A 25,888-nucleotide genomic window follows, 5' to 3' on the forward strand; every position below is an offset into this window, starting at 1 on the left:
ACCAAACTCCAACCAAAGAAGAAGAGAAAGAAAATAAAGGATAAAACTGTGACCTCTGAGTTCTGGAGAAGGCTTGGCTATTCAGAGTGTAGGATGGAATCAGTCCTATCACTCAAAGCAGATACAAAACAAATTTAGAAATGCATCTGAAAGACTTTAAAACGAATCCCAGATGTTTCTATAGTTTTTTCAAGGCTTAAAAAAACAGCCTTACAATGGGATAGGTTATATATTGCAACTAAAAGGAGGGAATAAAGCTAGCAGCAGTTTTACAGTGTTCTGGTAATTACTAGAAGATCGCTGTACAAGACATCACATTGTACAAGTCTGGTTCATGCCTGTGCACACAGACCTCATCTTTGTGAGATATCCAGTCAGATCAAAAGCTTCTTTGTGAACTCAGGAAATGCATATGAAGGGATGGGCAAAGACCTGGTAGGTAAAGGAACAGGTTAGAATTTTTTGCCAATATAAACATATTTACATTATTATCAATATAACTAGGTCATTTAAGAGTGAGATTTTCCATATGCTTTTTTTACTAACATCAAGTCTAGGCACACATTTCCTGGGGCAAAGGAGGATCAGCTTCCTCAGTACTACAGGCTGTATTCCCAGATAATATGTTGTGGCCACATCCACATTAAACCATCACAAAGTCCTAGCAGCACTTTAAAATAGATGCAGATTAGCCATCACATGAGTATTTCTCATGACTCGCCCAATCAGTATCTGATACATAGGTATGGTTCAGTTCCAATCGGTAGGTTTTCCTGATCTTTTCCAGGTCCATTGTATCAGCAGCATTCTCTGGGGCACATAGTCTAAGGTGTGAATGCAGCAAGCATAAACAATGCCTGCCCCAGTCTTAAACTGGCTGCTCGTGTTTAGCGTGTTCAATTAACGTGTTCATGCTACACAAAACGCAGAAGCATGGGACAGAACTTTCTGAGCTACTGTCAGCTTTCAGTGGAACAACCACGGAGGGTCATGCAGAAACATCTAGAAATGCCAGCTTAGGTCACAAATCAGTCAGGTTTCTCCACAGCTGTGTTAAATCTGAATCTCAAAATTCTGCCTCTTAGCAGAGCTGCTAAGTTTGTGCAGAGGTGTTGAGAATCAACTAGATGAATCCCTGAGCAACCTGATTTAATGCTTTGAGCAGGATGTTTGACTAGATGACCTCCAGAGGTCCCTTCCAGCCTAAATTATTCTATGAGTTGATTCTAATGCACCTATATATTGCATCCACTTCCAGTATTAGTGTCACTTCTCTGCTATGCTGCATGAAATAACGCTAGGACTGCCCTTAGTTTAAAAAAAGTTGGTTGTATTGTGGGCTAGCAAGTTAAATGCCTAATCTAAGGGAGCCAGTGTGTTTCTATGGGGGTTCATGCTGTTCCTGAGACAGCTACAGCAAAGCTGCATCATGTACAAACTTCATCATGTGCACATGCTGCACCTCCAAGTATGCAGTGTGTGTGGTCTGAATGATTCTCTGATAGAGAAATAGGAAAACTTCAGGTTCTTGGTTTGAGTAAAAAAACATGAGTATTTTATTTTGGTGTGTGAAGAGAGCACCTCATTGCCAGAGTGGTGAAAGCAGCATGGTATTTCCAGATTTAAAACATACTAGATTCTCTTCATAATGCTTCATTGAATAAGATGATTATAGTGAAAGGACAATTAATGGCTGTTTTCCCAAGTACAGACCAGGGCTGTGAATGAAGTGTCAGCAAGGAGCAGTTCCCTGACAAGCAAACAGGCTGACAGTGTTTGGAAACTCCCTTAGAGACACAGGTCCTTTGTTTCATTTCTCACTGCACAACATGAAAAAGAAGAAGAATTTAGGTGGAGCTGAAGTAAACTGAGGAAAAGATACCATGATCTTCCTTCGTTTTGCAGCCTGGGAACATGAAGGACAGTGTCGTAAAGACAATGAAGACCATGCTCCTTTTCCTAATTTTGCTAGGAGTAGTATCTGGTAAGAACATGATTTCATTATGCTACTAAAATTAGAATGCTGTTGGCTGTTATACTTTCTCTTGGGAACTTTATAATACATATTTAGGAATCAGACATGGATGGGAAAAATCAAGTAACAACTATTTTCCTACTGAAATAGATTGGGCTCTGTGGTTATAGCAGTATAATGAAGAGAATATGACTCTTTGCTAAAACACTTTGTTGGATGAGGCACTTCATTTCTAATAGCCACTGCTCAGTGTGACAGCACTGGAGTGGGAAAGGAGGCCAGCTCTCCAAGAAGCAATAACTAGTAATTATAGTCCAGTATCCCCCTTTCAAATATTGGTAACATTTTTCTTTGATAAAGTAAAACAAGCAACCAAATGGGACCAAACAGAAAGAAATTTGTGAAGAATATTAGTAGGATAACATCACTAACATTGATTGGTGTAAATACATGGAAGATTTGCCAATATGAGTATTTGCACATTAGCAACTTAGTAGACCTTCAAACTGTCTGAAGTCTGCGTGACGCACAAAGCACTGGTATTGCTGCAAGCTGCCTGCTCAGGTAGGGTCACTTTGCTCTCAAGAAACTGTAAGACTTCTGCCATCCCTCAGGAACCTGTCAGTATTTGATGGTTTTCCTGATGTTCCCCAAACTGTGATTAGGACACTACCTGCCAATTTTGTCTTTCTTTGAAAAACAGCATTTTTCTAACCTGTGTGGTTGTGGGTAGAGAAAACCTTGAAGGTATTGCTCAAGCACACTCTAAAGACTAGCACATCACAGATAAATAAGTCTTAAATATGCATAAACTTCTCCAAACTAGTTTCATTATTGCTTTGTCTTGGACTTAGCATTTGTCAATGATTGACATTGATAATTCTGAAAAAAAATTAAATTGCTTCAGAAATATTTCATTCTGCAAAGTAAAGAAGTAAGCAAGAACTTGTAAATATGGAAGGAGAGCTTTTATAAAACTGGTTGGAAAAAGAAGCCATTTAGATGCAGCATCTAAAATTTCAGTTCAAAATAAAGAGCAAGAAGTAAGAACTTTTGATTTAGAAAGACATACTCCGAATAAACAGCGAATGAAATCTTTGGAGATAATACAAAAATAGCAACTCCTTTCTAAATTTCTAAATGCTGTAAATGATTTCATTGCTTTTATAAATGGTTTCCATTAATTAACTGTGGCTTGATGAGTGAACTGAATTCATCAAGTACTGTCCACAGGAGATTACATTTAAAGTTCAGCTCCACTTACGGTATCTCCAGAAGTCCCTCTCAACCCAGCCTCATTTGCATGGGTGATTTTTGTTGACAATTTCCAGAATCTTTAAGAACAGAAATAAAAACTTAGTCCTTCACTGCGTCTTGCTCCTGCTGACATAAATCAGTAACAGCTCAGCTGAACTCAGTCCTACCAGGGTGTCAATATGACCTGCTCAGATTAACTCTTCCAGGCAGTTCCCACCTCAGCATTTCCCACATACCAGCCTGTACCTGTAGAGTATCTCCAACACCGTTTTTTCCACAAATGCCAGAGTAATCCCAGCCAGATCAGTGACTCATGAACCTGCTACATGACCCATGAACCATGATCTACAGTGTGGGATCATGAGAATCTCCATGCAACTGTGGAGAGACCCTTAGGCTGCAGCCCTAGTGGTCTCAGACTAGTTCCTGTAGCAGCTTTTTACCTTGCAGCTCTGCAGCAAAAATAAAGACTTCATGGTGATGCCTCTTCCTGGTCTTAAAAATTAAGAGCCAGACACGGTTAAGGGAAGAAAGGGTTTTTATCTTGGTATTTAATAAGGATCCTTATGGTACACCACTTCGCCAAGGTGGAATGCACTGAAATGCGCACACACACGATAGATCATGTATACAATTTATAGACCTTGCAAATTAGCATATATCATATCTAAAGATTCCCCAATGAGAGGCTTGAATGGTTATCGTGATATCCCCCCATCCCAAGGAATTCCCCCTGGATGGGCCTATCTTAGTTTACAGGATGTGTTCTAGAGAGGACCTTGGTTTCTCAGGATAGCATAGGGCTTTCTGGCCTCCAACTGCGAGGCCTCCAGGATGTTTGGTCTCCTGGCTTAACGGAATATTAGGACTATGCTAAGTTACTGGATTTAAGGAATTAGAAGTATGCATGCTAAGAGCACTGAGGATATATAAAAGCTATATAAAAGAAAAGGGGAAAAATCATCATGGCTTCCATGGGGCTTTTGCACAGTAATTGCTAGTGTATGAACAGTCTGTCCACGCCCTTGAGTGGGCAGTATCTGTCTCCCTCTTGGCACACACCATGTGTAGGAAGTCTGGCTGAACACAGCCAGCTTGCTTGGAGAGTGTTTTGGATGAGCCAGTGAAGCATCCCCAGGCAACTGTAAGACTTCTGCCCCTGTTGTTTCAGGGCATCAAAAGCAGTCCTGATTTGTATTTTCTAGACACTCTTCATAAGATAAAGCACAACAGGCCTTTGTCAAAAATAGCAAACACTAGAAGCTAAATGACAGAAAAAGTGAGAAGTTTGGTTTGGGGAGTCCAAAGGTCTGGATAAGCAAGGAGCTTTTGCAAATCTGTTGTATGCCTCACCAGTATGTGCAGCTTCTGTGCAGTTTTGAACCATAGGGTGCTTTTGTGGCCCTGCATCTTCTCCAGAGACTCCAGGTTGCTCTTCCTTGCTCAAAGCAGGAGACATGACAGTACCACCCCTGAAATTGTTACTAACTCACACTACTGAAGAGCCAGGCTCACACACAGCTGCCGTAGAAAGAGTTAGAAGACGGAAAACGGAGGAAATAGGTGCTGCAGATACTGTAGTCTACAAAAAACCATTGCTTCTTTAGTATCTGGGTCTGTGTGATTCAAGGTACTTTTTGATGGGATAGTGAACCGAGGCAGCAATTGGTGTAGGGAGCAAAATGTAAAAATAGAAACATTTTTGACTTCTTTGCTTCTGTATAAAGACATATATGAAGGCAAATGAGGCAGTAACAATAATACTTTAACAATAGCCACACTAGATGACAACACTATAGGACTGAATTACAGAAAAGATTGATTCTTTTGCCATTAACGCTGGATTTACTACCATGCAATGCCCCCACTCATATGTAAAAAGAGAGTCAGGGCATTTTGTATTCATTATGTGACAAAAGCTGTGCTTGCTAGACCAAGATTCCCAGAAGTAATTTTACATTCCTTTCCATCTTGCAGGAAGAAGAATCCAGTTGCTTAAGGGCTTACCTGCAACAAGCACTGTTGAAGAAAACTCAGCAGCTGGTGTTTTAGTCTATAGCTTTAATGTAACTGTTTCTCCATTGGCTTCTGGAGGTGTTGCAATTCTTCCTACCATAGTAAATTCAAATCCACTTACAGAAGCTTTTGACATTGAATCAAAAGGAGGTCTTGAATACAGGGTGAGTTTTAAGTTGAGCTTGAGCAATTTTCAGTTGTAGGCTGATGTTTCCTGTATTACTGAGCACTGAGAGTGCACAGTGTCTCATTTTTAAATCAGAAAAGTGTTTTAAATGCAGACTGTGGTAGTATTTGAAAATGCTGCAATAGATATGACAGATGAATAGCAATAGTGATTATGATTTTTAATTGCATCTAGGAAAAATCACTCATCACAATAATTCCATTAATTGTGTGATAGAAAAAAATGTTATTTTTAGAAAAAAAGAGGTGAAGAAGGACATGGAGGACCTGCTTCTGTTTTGAGGTTTTATCCATAGTTTTTCAGCTTAATATGTATGAAGTCACTGTGAATTGAAAGGGGATTTGATAAACCACATACAGCTTCCATTTGGCCACTCTCACCAAGAATTGAAGTTAATTTGTCTCATTTCCAAAATAAATGAAGCTGAATCAGGTAATTTTTAATTCTGAACAAAGGCTGTGACACATGAGGAAGTTATCTTGAGGTAAGAAGTTATCACCCTTCCACACATCTATGACCTGTTTCTATCCATTGCACCCTCCTGTCCTATGGCAAATGCAGAGAAATTTCCATTACTTCAGGCTGATTTTCATTGTTGCATAAATTAGCAAGTATTAGTTCACATTTGTCATGGGCAATGAGTGTTCAGATGCATGATAACTTGTCATTCCATTGCAATTTGCTTGTATGTTTGAGCCTGAACAGTGACACTGAAGAGTGGCTTTAATAGATACAGATAGAAATGGTGCAGAGTCTTAAAAAGGTGATTTGAATATCCTTTTCTGAGTGTTTGGAAGGAAGTTCAGGTTTTCACAGAACTGATACAAGAGCTATTTTCTTGTTCTCTTTGCTGGTGTTTCTGGGAGAAAATTTGGGAATAGTAAGTCTGTGGCCCTGGGTGGTATTGGCTCATGGATCTGATGTGCCTGTGGGGAGCTGCTGTGGCTCCCATGCTCCAGCCTCCCAACAGAGTACAAAGATCACTTGTGCCAGCTCTGCTGGCTCTTTACTGCCTCCCAGCCAGGTCAGTGAAATGGTTAAAAAACCTCTCAAAAAAGCCCTCTTTCACCTGTGAAGCATAGGGTGTGTCTGGACAAACACATGGACTGGCTCATCTGAAGAAATCATAGAATTATAGAATACGGTGAGTTGGAAGGGTCCCTTCAGGATTATCAAATCCAGCTTCTGGCTCTATGTAGGACACCCCAAGAGTCACATCAGATGCCTGAGAGCATTGTCCAAATGCTTCTTTAACTCTCCCAGGCTTGCTGCTGTGACCACTTCCCTGGGCAGCCTGTTCCAGTGTCCAGCCACTTTCTGGGTGATGTCTAACCTAAACCTCCCCTAACTCTGCTTCATGCTCTTTCCTTGATTCCTGTGTAACAGTCAGAAGGAAATGGATACATCCCTTAAACTGTCTCTGCTGACAGAGAACCCATAATGTAGGACTCCCTCCCTAAGCTTTATTTTGGCATTTTGAATTAAAGCTGTCCCTTCTGTTGCAAAACAAAACATAGTCCTTTTTTATACCTGCTTCCTCCTGTCCCATATCATCTTTGTGTTATGATGCACAAGAATTTATATTGCTGCTTGTTGAGTGGGACTGAGAAGTTCATCTGGAGGAAAAATAATAGACAAAAAGTCCTTCTTGTATTTTTTTCATGGCAAGGATAGTGGAGAAATTCTTCTTCTAGCACAGTGCAGGGTGACACAAGGATGAAAATGGATGGCCAAAAAAGCTGTAGACTGGAAACTGCTTCGTCCAAAGTGCCAGTTTGTATCCATTTCATACCACAGCCACATTACCAGAATGGCCTGTGAACCTTTCTATGTTCTGCTTGAACTGTAGCTTTTTTCAACATTTCCTAAGTCACTTGGAGGACTAGAACAAAGAGTGTGAGCTAGTGAATATCAGTCTTGAAAAAATCATACAGCAAGCTACATACAAATTCTGCAAATTAGCAGACGAGTGCTAATTACAAGTCACAGAGCAAGAATAAATACACAGGTGTTCTTAATTAATTTGTTTGAAGATTGCTACTTTTAATTACTTATGCTATGTTGTAGCAGATCTGTACAATATTTCACAAAAGTTATGTGATCCAAAACCAGATACCTCAGCCCTATCTACTGCCATTAAATCTTTGCTAAGATATAGAAAAAGGCAGTATTTAATGAATGAATTATGGGATTTTCAGATGAGCTAAGTACCTGCTAGGACAGGCTCTTCAGTATTTATGAAGCACATTTAGTCCTGTTGCAGCAACAGAAAGCAATATCACATTTCTTGATATATTTTGAGATTTCTGAGAAAGTCACAGTTTCTGAGATCTGAGTCCTGTCCATTCTTCCTCACCTTACTCCTGTTTGAAGGTTCTCAAGAGCAGATGTGTGGAATGCATGAAAACCTGCTGTTGCTTGAAACTACCTGGATGCTCTTAGTGGTGCACTCTGAATATGTTGGTGGTGGAGCGGGGAGCAGGGAGCCATGAAATTCTAATGTGGGATGAGTTATGGACAGTTTAGGAGTGACTCTGGATCGCCTTTCATGAAGCCTGCATCTTCTTCAAGTGTGTGCAGTCCTGCCTTCATCAGTAAGCTCTGCTCCTGCCTGAAGGAAAGGTGAATGGTGGCTCACAGCCTATGCCAGTGGCATGCTGTTTCCAAAAAGGTTCAAAAGCAACCTAGAAAGAGACCATTTAGATTCACATCTTCACTTCCAAGGCCTTTAAAAAGGAGGGTGTATTTTTAGACACATTTATCTGGGCTGTAGTTACAACACCAATGAAAATATTTGGCTGTGAACTGGAGGGAAAATCTTCAGAGGATATAATTTCTGCTTAGAACTGGGCAATTTAAAATGTTGAATTAATTGCATGTGTTTACTGTATTTAGATCTCCATCAAATATTCATTTTGGACATCAACCTTTCCACTGGTGTGACAAGCTTTTTATAATGTTTCTTCTGTGTTAGCATCTCTTGTATGGGAAACTTGTATCTGTACAGTATAGGAGGAAAGGACACCATCCAGGACACAGTTATTTTCTCCTGCAGTATTGTAACAGAAAGATCCACGAGGTTCCAGACAGCAGCTGTTTCATGTACCAGAAGGCACAAAACATTTGTGCTTCCGTTCACTCTCCTCCAACTGTTTTTGTCAATTGGCTCTATTTTGACTTCTGTCTTCGAACTGTGCTGACATCACTTTTGTGTTTGTCCTCCGGCTGACAGCATCACATCTAAACCCAAGGATTTATTTCACTGTCCTCATTCTGCATCCTCTTCAGTCCCCTTTATTCTGGAGTGTTGTAATACACTGACATGCTACTCCTCACACACACTCATGAACCCCAACTGTTCTCCTTCTCCAGTTCCACAGCACCCTGCTTCTGTGTTCAAGTTTCACAGTTTTTTAGCTACACAAAAAACTTAACTGTCACCTCGTTGTTTCTTGTCCAAGAAAGGAAAGGTCTTGTTTTATTATTGACTTCAGCAGTGAAGATTAAGGCATACAACTTTCAGCATCCTCCTGTTGCTCTGGACTCATCCTAAATCCAGAATGATTGCATTTAATGTTTTTTCATAGAATGTCAGTCTTGTGCTTGTACATATTCTGTGTTAAGAGGCAATATGCAGAGCCGGAAGCCTTTGAAATAAAAAACATGAAAACAAAAAAAAGCAAATGTTTGCCATATCAGTCTTGCAAAACTCAAGGCCTAGAGTATTTTTTTTCTATTAGTTCAGAGTTTTCCCCAAACAGTTCTGATGCCTCTCTCAGACAACGTACCCATGAAGCTCCCTCTTACAGTGCAGATACTGTAACACGTGTATCAGACAACAAGGCCTGTGGAAAAGAAATATATATGGACCGATTCTTGACAGATGTTTCAGAGATGTTTATTTCTCCAGCCGCATGGTTGGGATCTGCCGAGGAACTGTGGCAATCACGGGACCCGAGGGTCCTTGCCCACACAGGGGAACACAAAACAACCAATGGGGAACGAGGCTGACCAGGGGCAGGGAAAACCTGTGCCTCCCCCCAGGGCCCCTCTCCCAGGACCCCATGGCAGGGGGAGACCCCAACAGCTCCCTTCTTCTGTGGTTTTCCTGCAGGTCTTCTCCTATATACAGGGTACACAAGAAAGGTTCTGGTACCTGCTAGACTATACGATCTCCTGCCTCCACACTCCTGATTTCAAGTAAAAGATCTTCCTCCTCATGCTCCTCACTCACAGAAGAAGTGAAGCTGCCCTTGTGTCTTGCAAGGCTTCCTCAGAATTCTCAGTCTCACGCCTTTACTGCTCCAGGAGCTTGGTGTGGAAAGGAAAACACTTGGCACAGACACGTACCTGCAAGATGTAGTCCTGAACTTGAAGACAAAGCATTGCCTGTGGGGCAGGGCAGCTCCTTCCAGGCTTTCTCCTCTCCAAAGTGCTCCTCACACAAAAAATCTTTGAGTTACTCCATGAAGCCACAACATTTTGCTCTCTTCACTCTGTTTCTGTCACATTTTTGCCACTGACGAGGAATGTGCCAACAAGTAAAAGATTATCTAAAACATTCAGTCTTTACTGATTGAAAGTTTCCCTTTATTTGTATTCACTCATTTGGACTATAACTTTCATCTCTTGCATCACGTGCTAATAATAATCTTTTATTTTCAGGTTGTTACCACTGGAAATCCTGTCCTAGATTATGAAACGATGCCAAAAAGCTTTGATTTGCAGATTTTTGTTGAAGATACAAATGGAAGGACTGACCTTAACATATTGACTATTCAAGTAACAGATAAAAATGAACATCCTGTATTTCGAGGAAATATCGCAATTCAAAGTAAGATAATAGTAGAATTTGACAAGAACCATACTTGGAAAGATGACATTGTCATCAGCTTAAAAAAAAACCAACCTGAGTTCATACAGTGCCTTTAGCTAAAGTAGTCTAAGCATTTTCTTTTAGGAAAGCAAGAGAGGAACAGGACAATGTTTTTGTCAGAGCTTTGCTTTACACCAAGTGTTGGTATGCTTCATCTCTGGAAATGTCCTTTTATTTTTCTTGAAATTTTGTTTAAAAATTATTTAACCATTTTGAAGCACCTGAAGAATTAAAAGAAAAAAAATGATACCAATAAATATGTATGTGGACAAGCAAGATAAATTTCAACAAGTGTATATTGTATGTGCAAGAATTTCTGTGGGAAAACCATAAGAACATTGCTTTGCAGATGTTTTATATCTGCATATTGCATTTGCACCTTCACATGAGAAATTAAGTGGAAAATTAGTCTTAAGAGTGAGACCTCAGAGACTGTAATCTATGGTGGTGCAAATGAAAAGAGATAGAGAGTTTTTTCTCCTTCATGGGGCAGTTGATGTTAACCGAGTTTACTTTTAGACCAGGGGCAAAGATGCAATGGGAGGAATGTGCAGTAGCCTTAGGAATGAGGCTGGAGAGCCTGGGCTGCAGCTGTGGCCAGTGCAGGCTTTGCACCTCATGCTGCGAGGTCATCACCTGATGCAAGTGACACTGCCATCAATAGAAAGGATAGGAAGTAACTGTGTTACTCTCTGAGAGATCTTATCTTGCTTATGTACTAATGAAGAAGACCTGCAAAAGTTGTACCAGATGCAACAGAATATAATGATTTATTTATTATATGTTCACAAGCAGACAGAACAGTTCAGTTTATTCCATAAAGTACTGAGAGCCTGTTCGAAGACTGGCTGTCCTAACAGGACTGTATGGCCAAGCACACTTCAATATGCAGTTTTAAAAAATCTGAAAACTAAACTGGGATCCCTTTGTGGCAGGTATTCAGAGCTGGCTGCTGACCCCCCAGGTCTGGACTGACCACACTGGAGCAGTGCAGCACGGCTGCAGCCTGACTTTTGCCTGCTCCACACGGAGGGGTTCAGAGCCTGCTCACACTCAGCCCCCCTCGCTGATGCCTCTTGAGCACACCGACATCCCCGATTCCATACAATACTTAGTTTGTAAAGCAAATTAGCTTCCCCCAGGGAAGAGGCTGTGTCATCTTCTTGCTATAGTTGGTGTCTTGCATATCATGGGTGCCACTGGAATCTAATAATAATTAAATGTGACACTTCAGGGGATCGACACAGCATGAAACACACTACGTGGGAGCTTGTTACAAATAAGTGCATCAGCTTAACTCTCAGCTAGAGCTGCCATAAATTGGTGAGCACAGATGTCTGATCTGTCTAACTGTGTGGCTTTAGTTAACAGTACCAGCCACAATTAGACACTAATTGCACATTTGCTGTTTATGAAAAAGCATCTCCCTCTCATTAAACTTTATATTCATATTGTTGTCCTCTGGGAACAACTAATTATGCTGCTCTGGGATTCCCACTGCTCTGATGAGAAGCAGCAGGCAGTAGGGGTCACAGTGGAAATTAATAGTCCAGAAAGAGCAGATCCAGCAGACACAAAAGGGCATAAAGCAAATAATGTGATCTAAAGATCTGTTGTCCTGTTAATTGCTCTGCCCAACGAGAGATAAGCCTGTTGCCAGTGGTCCAGTATGGGATAGCCCAGCTGTGAGAATCCCTGGCATGGAAAGAAATGTACCTTGCGCTGAATTATCACCCTTAGTAAAGCAAACATGTAAGTCAGTGCAAACCATCCACTACTTATTTGCCTCACAGGTGTGAAGCAAAAGCAGAAATGAAGAGGAAAGGCTCTGAGCTCTCCTGGCAGGGCACAGGATGTGGACAGGAAGGGGATGGTTATGAGGACCTAGGACAGGACTCTTTTCTCCCCATCTGCTTAGTAAAAAACCCTACAGATGTAGCCCAAATGCATAATTTTACTCCATAACCTGTGAACAGCTCAAGGGAGATCAGTCTTTCCCCTGAAGGGACAATTCATATTGAAACTTGCAGTGATGGTTGCCTGTTTACAGATATGTAATTAGTCTCTTTTTATCTTTTGATTATTTGTGATCTTTGTGATGATTTTGGAATTACACTTGTGGAGTGAGAAGATGCAGCAGGCAGTAATATGTCCTGACAGCTTCAGTGCATCAGTCTCTTTGCTGCTGTGTCCTTTACTTTTACCCAGTACACTTTTATCCATGCAGCTGTGACTATCTATATGTTGGAAGGGATACCTCCAGGACGCATTTACCAAGTTGATGCAACTGATCCTGAAAATGCAAAACTCAAAGTAAGTTGTATGAAACAAAAAACCCCAGAGATTATATAATCCACTGTATCTGAAATGTGAATTACCATCATCTTTCAACAACTTCCTTCCTTATCAGAAACACAGTAAAAGGTTTAATCTGGAAAAAAAGAAGCATTCTCAATACTAAACTAAGAAAAAACAGCCTTAATGCCTGGACACAAACTGTATTTTAAGTTCTCAGCCTTCCAAAATTAAGGGATATTGAAGGCAGATTTTGATATAGTTAATCAGAGAGACAGTAGAAATAGTGAATTTAAAATAAAAAAAAAAGCTCGCAAAATGTTTGTTGTAGATGAGAGTGACTAAAAGTAAATAAAATTTTCAACCTTCTGTATCACAATGTAAATTCTTTTAAATGAAACAGTAAAGAAATCACTTACAAGGTAAACAAATCTCAGGTTTTTGACAATCCCAGGACAAACTGCGACCTTCAGTTGGGAAAATGTGTTGGCTGATCTAAAAATACTCTTGGTATTCAGAAAAACTTCTGGAAAGTGATAAGTTGGTAGTTGGGGAAAAGTAAGTGCACTTACCTGGGAATTGTGTTGTATCTTTGCTTTATTGACTTTGGCTTTATAAAATACAGCACATTCAAGGACTGAACAGAAAGATGCTATTTCAATATTTAGCGATATTCAAGAAAGCAATTAGCTTGAAGTCTGTCCTCAGTCATTGCCCAGTCAGACTGAGCTGGTGAGAAGTAAAGCAGAGCTGTGGGGGTTTAGTTCTGCTTTGTGTTTGAAAGCAATGACAGTGAGTTCCATGTGCCTTCTGACCCCTAAAACATCTGAGGCGTAAGAAGCTGCAATTGAAGAAATGCTGTTACGTCCTTGGGCAGGTCTGCTCAGTGACATTTGCAGGTTATTTGCATGGTGCATGACCCTCTGTTGTTGCGTACTTCGGACTGTATGTGTATTAGTAACGCCTGGACTAGTAAAGGAAATGTCCTTGAGGGCTTATTTGTGCTGCCTTGGCATGTGAAAGATAGAGGGGAGGACATGGTGGGTGTGTAGTAGCTACCTCGTGGCCACAGGGAACACAGTGCTGCATTTTGACTCCTGTGTACAGTGTGGGTATGCTCTGCTCCCTGCCACACCTCTACAGTGGTGTGGTACCTCTTGCTGTTGTGCAATGCACAAAGTGGCTGATGCTGTGTCCTACCTCTTTTAGCACTAGGCTGTTGTGAACACCCTTCAGCCTTACACCCTCATGTACTCTGTGAAAGTCCACTCTCCCCTCATTGCCCTCTTCAATCATCTGGAGTCCCAAACTTAATTTCCTCCTCCAGCTCTTATGTCCAGCCAAATCCAGCCTTGCCCCTTCTCTCACTTCTCCTTTGTGCATGCAGGCCACTGCCACCACAAAGCTGATTTTTGCCTGCAGCACTGTGGTCCTGCTGGCTGCCCTCTCTGGGAAATTCTCATTACAGACCTGGAGTCCACAGAGGTAGAAAACAGAGCAGGTGCTAATGTAGCTCAGTGCCTGTGACTCTCCATGGGCTGTAAGCAAAGCACTTATGACCAGGGTGTGGTGAGCAGGTGTGCTGGCAGCTGTGTGTCAGCATTTCGTTATGCAGTTTGGGGCAAATGCTGCACTGTAACTTGGCCTGTTCTACAAGGCAAGGAATGAATGGAAGGGTGTTTTAAGGTAAAAAGACTAATTCCTTACTCTCTTCATTTCAGTATTCACTGCTCCCTGCAACAGTACCATTCTTGATCAGGGAAAGTGGAGACATTTTTTCCACAAAAGAATTTGATTATGAGAAAGATCCGCATTGGTGAGAATGTGTTTTATGCTCGTGGCCTATTAGCTTATAGTATTCAGAGAAATATTTTCTGACATACATGGAATTATTCTTGTTCTGTTTTTCTTATTTAACAGTTACTTTTTAAATGTAACAGTGACAGATCCAGGTGGACTCAACTCAACTAAAACAGTGAATATATATATAATTAATACCAATGATGAAAGGCCTTACTTTACCACGTGAGTAAAAATTTTCCATTGCACTCAAAATGTAGGTGTTTTTTCAGGCTTACTGCTTTGGCAGCTATGGGAGGGTTTAACATAAGGGCAAATAACTATGACAACAAAACACTACTGAAAAAAGTATTTTAATATTGCTATGATTCCTATTCTTATACTGGAAAGCCTTGTCCTAATGTCCCTCATTAATTATTATTTGTATTCTTAATAGTTTAAAGAGGCTCTGCCTTTGTGCTAAGAACAGCCAAACAAGCTTGTTTTACTTGTTAGCATTTACAGAGGTTAAAGTTATGCAAAGATCTGTGGACAAGTTCAGACAAGGAGCTTAATTTCACCCAGTGTGAATACAATCATAAAGGATTTGCTCCTTATGCAGGTCTGCATTTCACCATAATGGTGTTTATTCATGCAGAAATGTCTAGACATAAAAAGTCTCCCTTTTGATCAGTCTTCTTCCCAGACACACTTGTAAACAATCCTGGTGATCTTTGAAACATGTTGTCTCTTACTGTGTCATAAGCAGGAAATTGTGTCATAACACACAAGTCAGAAACAGCTTTTGAAGACTAAAGGAGTCAGGATATATTGAAAATTTGGAAAAATGGGAACTAATATGCATGTGCTACAAGCAGGCTGTTTTGCAGTGGAAAGAGAGCACAATGGATGGTAGTTTCTGAAGCAGGAGCATGACAATTATTACAGCTGATCTGCTCTGTTGTTGATCTATCTTTGTCACTTGCATGAGACACTGATGGGATTTAAGGCACTGTCATTATGTCTCCTGATTGTGAGACTCTACAAGAACCCTGCTGAGAATATTTAAGATGGCTCCTCTCCTGCCATCTCTGCACAAGTGAAGACAAGATAGAACCTGGGGCCACACCAGGAGGTTCCAACCACTTGTTTGGAAAAATCTTCTGGGTGTTTTCTCGAGCCAGAGCATTCTTGAGACAGATCCTGGGCTGAGACCAAGGATCTGGACCTTGATGGTTAAAGGGGTGAAGAATCTGAAGACACAAGAACTAAATGCTAGAAATAGGCATGAATTGTTGTTGTTGCTGTTGTTGTTGTTGTTGCTACCTATTTAATGCTTGAACCTCATGCCTGCAATAAACAATAACATTAACAGCTCATTGCATGTTACTGTACTTCTGAAAGCAGGAGGAATCCTCTTCCCAGTGCCAACATCTGCATATTGCGTTCTAGACTGATTATTCCCTCCTAATGTTGCCATTTCTGTGTATTCATCCTTGTGTCTGGAATGCTAAAAGAACTTTTAAAAATGTTTATCTGCTTGTTTGAATCAGTGAAGTCTGCAGTGACTTGAGAATCTGTAACACCTAAGTTCCAAGACTCATATGGCACAAATAGAGTCTGGTACTTGTTTGAATCTTCTCCCTTTTAGATTGACATTACTGACCAGAAAGAGCAGTTCTGTTTGCAAAGAATTTTAGATTAAATTGCACTTCATGATCTATCCTTAATATGCACATGTATGGCCTGTCTCCTGCTACAATGTGAGCTGCATGCTGGGGCTAAGTACTTCCTGACACTGTAATAATTAGTGCTGGAATGGGAGCTGAGGAAACTTGACGAGTTAGCAAACCTCCTTTATTTTACCCTGATCATAGATGTCAAGATAGAGTTTCAAAGGGTTTTTTAAATTGTTCCCATAGTGTATGCAAGCACATCTGGTTTTGGTGTTCACAACACTATATTGGCATTCAGCCTTTTGAAATTGTGGCTGTTAAAATCAATGGAAAATTGTGGAGTCAGGAAAACAAAGGAGAAGGCAAGAAAACAAACATACGTTTCCTTTGCAATTACATTGCAGTGACTAAAATATCTGCTTGAACCATCCTGTGAAAAGCTACTGTCAGGTGGCAGACAGATGGACAACGTGACACTTCCCAGATGTAGTTGTGTAGGAGGTAGCCCCTAACTCCTTTCCAGCTGTCCTGGTGCTTTGTGTTATGGGGATGTGCTTGGTAATGTCCTGCTTCTTCCCAAAAGGTCTAGTGGGGATGGGACAACAACGAGTGCAGGGTGCAGAAGGGTTGGTAGAGCTGTGAGGGTGGAGCTGGGGTGAGTTTGCTGTTCACAGAGAGGTTGGAGCTGGGGTTCCAGTGGGCCTAGGGAGTTTCCTACTTTGGGCCAAAACCAGTTAGAGCTGTGGGAGTGAATGGGATCTGTTTCTTTCTTCATGGCTCAGGAAGCAACAGGAGAACAAGGAGGGAAGAGATCCAGTGCCAAGACTGATATAGAAAGTTTGTAAATACACTGACACAACAGGTTTCATAAACTCCTTGTTTTCATCTGGCTGTAAGTTAGGTGTTTTTACTGGGAAAATCCTATGTGATTTCTCTCCTGTATGCTTGCCTCTTTTCATATGATCTGACAGAAGAGCTGAAGATAGTGTGTCTTCTTAACCATTTTAAAAATTGCAAGTGGAGGCCTTGAGACATGACATCTTCTGTTCTGTCTCTGCAATTCTCTGCTCCAGTTGCTAAGTGCCCTATGATGTGTGTCTTCAGAGAACAACAAAGGACTCATGTTCTCCTGTACTGGGAACTACAGACCAGTCAATTACCTAAGTGGCAGCATAGGATGTTTAAAAAGGGCAAAAAGGATTTAGTCTTTTAACACACTTCTAATGCTTTTTTTAACTCTTGATGACCTTCAACTCTCCTTGAGTTCTAGAATCAGAAGATGTGTGTGTGTTCGTGTGGGTTTCAGTAATATAAACCAGTCTTCTGAAATTCCTTGCACCATTTTTGGGTTCTGGCCCATGCCTATTTTTGCATGTGGTTCAAGTACTGTAATTGTCCACCTGAGTACCCACGTGAACATCAAACTGCAACTGCTGTAAGGAATCCTGCACAATTGCCTGCCAGACCATATCTGACCTATAAAACTAAAATCATGGGAAATTTGGGAGCACTGGCATACCAAACAGCAGCAGTAGAGAACCATTTTCCCAATGTAAAATGCATCAGACAGACAGATGCTGCTGGGAGTTTGAGGCACATTAATCTGTTGGGCATCCAGAAGAGTGCTCCTTCCTGCCTTCACCTACTGCAGGGACAACTCAGCTTTTCTGTAATACTGTTGCCCCCAAGAAGGCTCCAGCATTCATTCCAAAAGATGATTGACTACATTACTTGTTGTATTTTTGCTTTTCTGTTGCAAAATGAAGAAATTAAAGCAAATGGCTTTATGAGCTGGCAGCTCTGTAGGAGATGGATGGCATGACTTAACAGCCCCTTACCTCTTCAACTTCCATGGTTCTGTGAAAGTCAAATTGCTTTTACTGTGGAAAAGTTGTAAGGAAAGAACACTTACTTGTGTGGCTGTGTCATGCTTTATGAACACATGCCAGTTCAGCTACTGCTACATGCCCAGCTGGCAGAACCAATGCCTGGGGTATTTATCCAGACATGCAAATAGCCATCTCTGAGCCCAGCATGGCCATGGCTCTGCTGCCACAACTGGCTGCTCAGCTAAATCTGTAATCAGCTGCCCTTGCAAACAAGACGCACGCTTTGCTGAATTTTATCTTGTAGAAAACAAAGGATCTACAGGATTCCAGAGGAACAAAACCCGGGCACCATTGTTGCCAATATAACAGCTAAAGATCCTGATGATGAAGACTCTCCCAGCAGACTTTTCTACAGCATCCAGTCATCTGACAGACATTTCTCCATAAATCCAGGTAAGACAAAGAAAAATGTGACTTCTGACATCTGAAAAAAAAAAAAAAGACCATCTACTTTGGAGAAATTATTCTTGACTTAGTTTTAAATAGACTTACTTTATTTTGTGGCTCCTTATAGCAAAAAGGAATGCTCAGTCCCTTATTAAGGTCGAATTCTTTGGTCAGCTGACCAAGACTTGGCAAGGTATCTTGAAGAAAGTAGACCAAAGGTGACTTCTTGACAAATATTGACTTGTGGCTCGAGGGTGATGGTTCCTTGGGCAGAATTAAGATTGCTGACTTCTTTCTAATATTTGAGGACTGCAGTGACCCTTCTGGGGTTCTTGAAACAGCTTCAGGTAGTTAGACCATAAAGTCCTCCCTCCTGCCTGAAATCCTCTCTAGCATTTAAGTGCACAGCAAATCTACATCTCAGGTTCATTGCTCTATTCAAGACACTCCTCAGGCAAGACCATCCAAAAGAGGCCTCTTTCTCGTGGTGATCCTATCTTCTTCATACGGTCTGGGATCTGTACATCTGTTCCCCAGAGGTTTTTGCTCCAGGGCTGGCATTCAGTGATGGCTTTGCTCCTTGTCTGCTATTGCTTTAGAACTGCCTATCACAGTTATAAGAAGTGCCACAAAACACAGTGCTGTGGGGGATCAGGATGATCCTTAAATGCTTTGAATTCCCTATGCCTTTTGGCCTTGTATTGCCACCTTCCTCCTCAATTACACTATAAAAGGCGGAGGATATATGCACTGTTCTTTCAACTCTGTGCTCTGAGAATACTACTTGTACTGTGCCATAAAAACCTTCTCTTTTTGAACAGAGGCTAACAGAAGTGAAAAAAAGTATTAAGTGCATGGCTGACCAGAGCACTTGGTGCAGTCTGTCACAGCTAAGAGCAGCTCTGTTGATGTATGAGTAGATTTGGAGGTGCTGAAGGATGCTTAAATGATAACAGTGGAAAGTGAAGCTGTCTTACTAGCTAGGGAGCAAGGACAGGCATTAGCAGCTCATTGTCCTTGCTCTGTGAAGGCACTCGACTCTGGCTTGCACTAGAAGCTTGAGAGTAAGGGAAACCTAAATGCTTTACAAACCCTCTGCTGCGGCCTCCTAAGGTGTATTTTTGAGCAATGGTATCTAGCCATTAATCTTACCCAGAATGTTCAGAGCCATTTTGTACCACTTAAAAAAAATAACTAAACCAGCCATGATTTGCACACAACAGAAGACTTTTTATTCTGCTACCTGTCTGTTGAACTGCCCTGTCCTCTTGCACATGCACCATGACTGTTTGTTTCTTCCCCCCATGGTGAATATCTGACTTCTGGCTGTTCTCTGACAGCAACTGGAGTGCTGCAGGTGACTGGGAGAATTGACCGGGATGCGCTTCCGCTGCGGCTCCATCCTAACCTCTCACTGATAGTCCGGGTAGAGGACAGCCCCAGCAGTGGCCATGCCAGTGAAATGGAGGTCACAATCATTGTTGACGATATCAATGACAACCCACCAGAATGCAGTCCTTCTGCCTTCAGGTAAGGAGCCTCTCCCTTGCCTTGGTGCTGCCTTGCTGCCCCAGACCAGTGTGCAGATGGACATTTATTGTTAGCCTGCCCATTCTGCAGGGCTGTTGTCCATCACAACATATGGGTCAGATTCTGGGTTGCTTCCTCCATTGTTGCACATTTTCATCTAGGATTTCACTTAGAAAATAAATCAATGTTTTGGCCAGAGATATATGAAGAGTTCAAAAGGAGAAATACAAGTTACTTTGACGGGAAATGTTCTTGTTTTAAACAGGAAAGAAGCAAATGAAAATATGGCTCCTGGGACACTTCTTGTTGATCTTAGAAATTACTGTAAAGATATTGATGTTGATCCATCAAACAACCAATTTAGTTTCACTGGATTATCTGGTTTTGGAAGCAATAACTTTTCTCTGGATTCCACTGTGTCTGGAAGACTTGTGGTCAGTCATTTGTGGCTTTATATTAGATTACCCCATTACAAAAGTCAAGTTATGAAATATTATAAGGGTTTTTAAAATTCATTGTACAAGAAAAAAGAATTACTGTCATCCATTTCACAGTAGGTATGATGTGGAGAATGACTGTTTTGACTAGTTGTGAACTATATACCCCTTGATAGGATGCTTTCTAAGGATTCTACAGAATTTAGTGAACAGAGACTGTTTCCTCCAGTTTTAAATAAATGTGCTAGATATGATTGAAAAAAAATATTCTTTTTTAGGGAGTGTGAAGCACCAACTTTGATATGGATAAACAAAGAAATTTGATGCCATTTCATACCCATTTACTCATGACAGACTGTGGAAGATCCTTGCTACTCAGCATGAAGAATTTAAATACTTGAGAAATCTCACACTCAGTAACTCAGTAATTGGTCAGAATTGTAAAATCACTTTGAGTGGCAAATTTTCACAAAAGTGTGGTGGGATTTGCACTTCTGTGATTTTGCATGTCAAAATATGAATTCCTTATGCTGATAGCTGCTGGCAAACTTGCATTGGCCAGAACCCCACCAGTTCCTGGACATGTGCAATGGTGGTTGTTTTGTTGCTTTAGAAACAACTGTGGGCAACTGCAGAAAAAGGGAAACAACAAAAAATAGGCATTCTGTCTAAAAGACAAGAGTGCTACAGGAGCAGTAAAATGGCTTTGTATGGTTTACTTTAATTTTGGATCTGAGGTTTCCTTGTCAATAAGCACTGCCCTTAGCTTCTTCATCTGCCAACATAAAAAGCATTTTCCTTGCTGCACAGGGTATGACTGTTGTCAATCAAGCCTTTGATCACTGTGTATGCACAATGTACAGACTATGTGAAGTAACCTGTTCCTCCAGGAATTTCCCTGCAGAGACAACCAGCAGTGGATGCCTCTATGTTAGTCCTGCTGCCCCAAAGTTTATGAGGCTTCTACAGCGAGATAGAGAGCTCGGGAGATTAGGATTTAAATCTGTGCGAGCCACCATTTAGTGATAACTTGGTTCCTGGACAAGCACTTGTGGCTGGACCTGATACCTTTGCTTAATGTCTGCAGGCATGAGCTCAAGGAGTAACTATTACTGTTTAGCAATCACAGATCCTTGTTGAGCCAACAAAGGGCAGGGTAAATAGCCAGCTCTTTACACATGCTTTGAATTGACTAGGTAAAGGTCAAGACCTTATGATCCAAATGATAAAACTTTCTGCACTTAAGGGGAAGAAATTTGTTGGCAGAAGTGTGAGCATGTAGGAAAAGCCTGGAATTCAATCCTGGAATTGACTAATAGCCTGTGTTATTCCTATGAAACAGTTCTATATATCCAAGGGGCAGATCACACTTACAGAATGCTGAAAATAGCAATTGTCATCATGTGTACTGTGATTTCATGTATGGAAGTATAAATACAATTGTGTTCCTTTCTAACTTAGATGACCGGAACTATTGATTTAGAAAGTCCAGCTAACCCAGGAGTTGAAGTTTATACTTTGACTGTCAGGGTGCAAGATATTGCCCATCCTAATTACTCAAGCAAGTATCCCTTTTCCATTTCTTTTCATAGTTTTCTGTGCTGTAACAGCATGGAGAGAGGAATACCATATGTATTTTGAATATATGCATGAGAAAATTTCACAGCCATACTTAACTATGATTTAATCTTCTGTTATATTTCCAGATATCATCTACATTTACATCAGGATAAAGCCAGTGAATGAATTTTTTCCAGTCTTCAGTAATTTATCTTATGTATTTAGTGTCTCAGAGATTACTAAAGGTACAGTAAGTAGCACCTACATGATAGAAATAATGTTGTCATTTTGTTAAGTGCATTTTTGCTCTAAATGAATTTTCATATATGTAAATAAGGCAAATGGCTCAAAGTTCCAGTTCAACTAGGGTCTCACCATACAACCACCTACTACCCTTAAATAGACTAAACTGGCAAAAACTCCAATTGTACAGATGGAAGCTGAGACACAGACAAATTCAGCAATTGCACAAGAAATCTGTGACAGTGCCAGGAACTGAACTCAGATGTCTTGTTTTAGGCTGTCTTTCCGCTCTTGCTAAATTAGCCCTTTGGAGGGACTGTGGTGGTGCAAAGAAACCTTTATAGACTGACACAGATGAGTGAGGACTCCCTTGGCCCAGCCACAGAGCACTTCTTCTGAGGTTCTCTACAGACTCTTGTGTTTTGGTATTTGCTGCTACCAGACCATGCACAGGGAAGCCATAGCACACCATAGTGAAATAGTGCTTCTCACGCTGTTGCTTTAATTTTCTTGGGTGAAAAACTCTAAACCAAATCATTAGTTCAGTTTCATCTGTATCTTCTGTTACTTTAAATGTTAGTGAAATATGGATTTTCTGTCTCTCAGCTGGATCTAGCATTGGAAGAGTACATGCCACAGACAAGGACTGGCCACCTAATGTCATCACTTACTCCATTGTGGCTGGAACAGGCACCAGGGATTACACAAATATCTTCTGGATCAGCCCAACGAAAGGAGATGTGAGGATTTTAGCTGGATTAGACTATGAAACAACTCGGAAACATATGTTCACAGTACAGGCCTCAGACCAAGAGAAGTCTACAACAGCATCAGTGAGTAAACTCACTCTACTTCTTCCCCTTTATCTACACTTTCTCTCTTCTTCCTGGTAAGAACAGTAAGACATTGGACAAAGCACTTTGGTCTGTAAAAGGCAAGTCAAACCTTTCCCAGTCATATCACTCAGATGAAAGAGGTGTTTTTCACTCAGTGTTGGTTTATTTCTTACAAAAAGGATAAAATAATATTTTAATCTTTTTGACTGTGGTTGCTTCTCAGACTTTTTTCTTATTTTATCTTGGCAGTGAAATTGTTTTTTGTGCCCTAGACAACTTAAGTTACTCTTTATGGATACAGAGGTACTAGAAAATAGAAAAAGGACAGGGTCTTGAAGCCAGGTAGCACAACCTAGTTGTAGCCATGTTTAGTGGCAAATCCTTTTTGGAACCTGTGTAGTGTCCCTTGGCCCTCAAATACACATTTGATTTTGTCTGTGATTTTTCTTTCCCTGCAAAGTGTCCATGTGAGAATTGTGTTGCAGTGCATCAGAGTTGTGTTTTGATGGAGCAGTACAGAGAGGATGTGGATGGGAGGAGGGCTTGGGCAGCCTCTTGGGTTAATGTCAGAGGGCCAGCCCAGTAGAGTTGTGTCTGCTTGGCCTGCTGGAGTTGTACCTTGCCCTGACCATGATCTACTTTTTTCCCTGATGGTGCTGTCTGGCAGGAGCTAAGACCATGCCAGGTACCAAGATAACTTTAAACAGCAGGGTTGTGCTTAGGTTTGCTGCCCAGACCTATTTTATTCAGAAGAAAAATTACAGATGGTATATCCACAAAGGTATTTTATAGTTATTTCTTTCAAACAATCCCAGTGTCCTTCACAGACAGACTCACTTTTACTTCTTTTCACATTTTCCCCCTCATGACTGCTTTACATTTGATTTTTGCACATCTCTTGGGGTGACACAGGTACTAGGCTTGCTTTTCATTCCAGCCAAGCACCACCCATAGAGTTGCTAGCTAGGAGATGTTTAATCTCTTTATCATGTATAATGCTTCAAGGTGATGGTAAATGACAATTCAGCATCAGAAGCTTTTAACAATGTCAAGCTTGTCTGTTGCCTGACTAACAGACATTAGAAGAAAGGACTTTAAGAAGGGTAACTTTTTCTTTTAGCTAGCTATTCCCAGATGACATCAAACACATCTGGTGCTTCTGTGGGTGCTCTCAGCCATGCAGGAGGCCATTACCAGCATTTCTTTCTCACTGGGAACAGTCTATAAACACTCTTCCTTCCATGGATTATGCTCTGAATGGTTATTAAATATGTTAAGAAGCCTAACTAATGATTGTGAAGCAAATTGAGAGTTTTGGAAGGGAGTTTAATGATTATGTGTTACTATTATTATTTCTCATTTTAACAATAACACAATTCAGGTTATTCAAACAGTCAGACATATCAGCTTGAAAACCCCTCACTTTTGGAAGATGGCTCAGGTTAAGGAACATGATCCCAGAAGAGTGCTGATCACAAGAATTGAATCACAGACATTTTCTGGCAGGAACTAGGTTGAAAGGGGACTTCAGTGCTCTTCAAAAGCTGTTGATCAAAAGAACAAAATGGGCAAAGCCAAACAGTTTCTGAAATGAATAAAATTCTGTCTCAGCACATGGAAGCAGCTTCAGCTTGCTATTCTTCTTTTCTTCCAGGTAACTGTGAATGTTTTGGAAGTAAATGATGAAGAACCAGTTTGTTCACCCAATTTCTTCTCACTTCAAATCCCAGTCAGCTTAGCTGTTGGGACCAATATTAATGGCTTCAGGATTGAATGTCAAGATCGTGATTCTGATCCCAGGTCTTTCCGTTACTTCATTAATGAAGGTACTGTGTCACAGTGTGGGAGCAGTGAAAAAAAATAGTGAATGCAGATGCTTCACTTACATTTATAAACAAAAGTCTAATATAGTTTGTGTGCTACTTTTCATGGTGAGCTAGCTGTGATCCACAAATTTTGCACATCATTACATTGCTGCTCTCTGCACAAGCTGGCTACTGGTACTACTGGTGGTAGCAGCTAGAACCACTCCCTTGCAAGGCTGGATTGCATGCCACATTAATTAATCGGCTATTAATTACACAGTTGAAAAGAACTTGGGAAGAATGAGCTGGAAGGGTGTGCAGTGTCAAATTTCTCTTCCAACTACTGCTGAGTAAATCTTGAGAAATGATGAAAAGTTCTATTACTCTGCATATCTCACCTCTAGATGCTGGTGCACTGTTGAAAACAACTGCTTGAACCTGCATGTCGTAGGTCCATGCTATATGCAATAAACCCTCATTTTAAGAATCCTTGTTTGAACTTCATGATCAGCTGCATCCACTTGGAAAACTGCAGTGGTATGGGATGACAGCTTCACAAAAATGGGAATGCACTGTCTTGGGGCAATTCCTCCTTTTGTTGCTGAGGTGACTGCTGTGAAGAAGGGAGCAGGATGTCCAGGTGTCAGTAAAAAGCTGTGAGCATCAAAAGAGAGAATCTGTCCTATTGCAGTCCCTTGATGCCACAGAAGGAGCTCTGTGGACATAGTATTGACACATGAATCCATACAATGGCTATGTTGATAAATCAGTGTCTGACCACACTGGTGTCCTGGCACTACAGACCTGAGCTGTGTCATGCATTGGCCTCTGAGCCACAGAGCATCTCATGGCTGTAAAATAGGCACTGTAAAATAGGCATGGCCTTCAAGGTCAAGTCTGCCTGCAGCCCAGGCCATGAGCAGCTCTCCAGCTACAATGGACAGAAAGCAAGGGGTGGGGAGCCAGTATTTCTGAACTCTCCTCCCTGCCCCATGCTGCTGACAAAGCACTGGAGGCAACCAATGTCACTGAGTCATGAACTCTCTTCTGGGGGACCTCTTCAAAGGCCACTGCCTCTGGGCAGATGGAGAAGCCAAGGAGAGAGGCTGGGGCTCCACTCCCGGGACAACCCCACAGCAC

General features: G+C 41.1%; 1 protein-coding gene across 1 annotated transcript in view; it reads left to right on the plus strand.

The window, feature by feature from the left end:
- The first annotated feature begins 1,888 nt into the window (after positions 1-1,888).
- The window catches only part of CDHR3 (cadherin related family member 3), a 35,829-nt gene continuing 11,829 nt past the window's right edge, over positions 1,889-25,888 (plus strand). Inside the window, exons 1-13 of the mRNA XM_008642562.2 lie at positions 1,889-1,984; positions 5,210-5,412; positions 10,101-10,269; positions 12,539-12,624; positions 14,328-14,422; positions 14,527-14,631; positions 18,195-18,343; positions 19,678-19,867; positions 20,133-20,301; positions 21,766-21,865; positions 22,011-22,109; positions 22,714-22,940; positions 24,598-24,769. Of these exons, the coding sequence (XP_008640784.2) occupies positions 1,915-1,984; positions 5,210-5,412; positions 10,101-10,269; positions 12,539-12,624; positions 14,328-14,422; positions 14,527-14,631; positions 18,195-18,343; positions 19,678-19,867; positions 20,133-20,301; positions 21,766-21,865; positions 22,011-22,109; positions 22,714-22,940; positions 24,598-24,769 (1,834 nt within the window). The 5' untranslated portion in view covers positions 1,889-1,914. The remainder of the gene's footprint in view (positions 1,985-5,209; positions 5,413-10,100; positions 10,270-12,538; positions 12,625-14,327; positions 14,423-14,526; positions 14,632-18,194; positions 18,344-19,677; positions 19,868-20,132; positions 20,302-21,765; positions 21,866-22,010; positions 22,110-22,713; positions 22,941-24,597; positions 24,770-25,888) is intronic.

The sequence above is a fragment of the Corvus brachyrhynchos genome, unplaced genomic scaffold, assembly GCF_000691975.1.
Source record: "Corvus brachyrhynchos isolate BGI_N302 unplaced genomic scaffold, ASM69197v1 scaffold239, whole genome shotgun sequence".
Taxonomy (NCBI): domain Eukaryota; kingdom Metazoa; phylum Chordata; class Aves; order Passeriformes; family Corvidae; genus Corvus; species Corvus brachyrhynchos.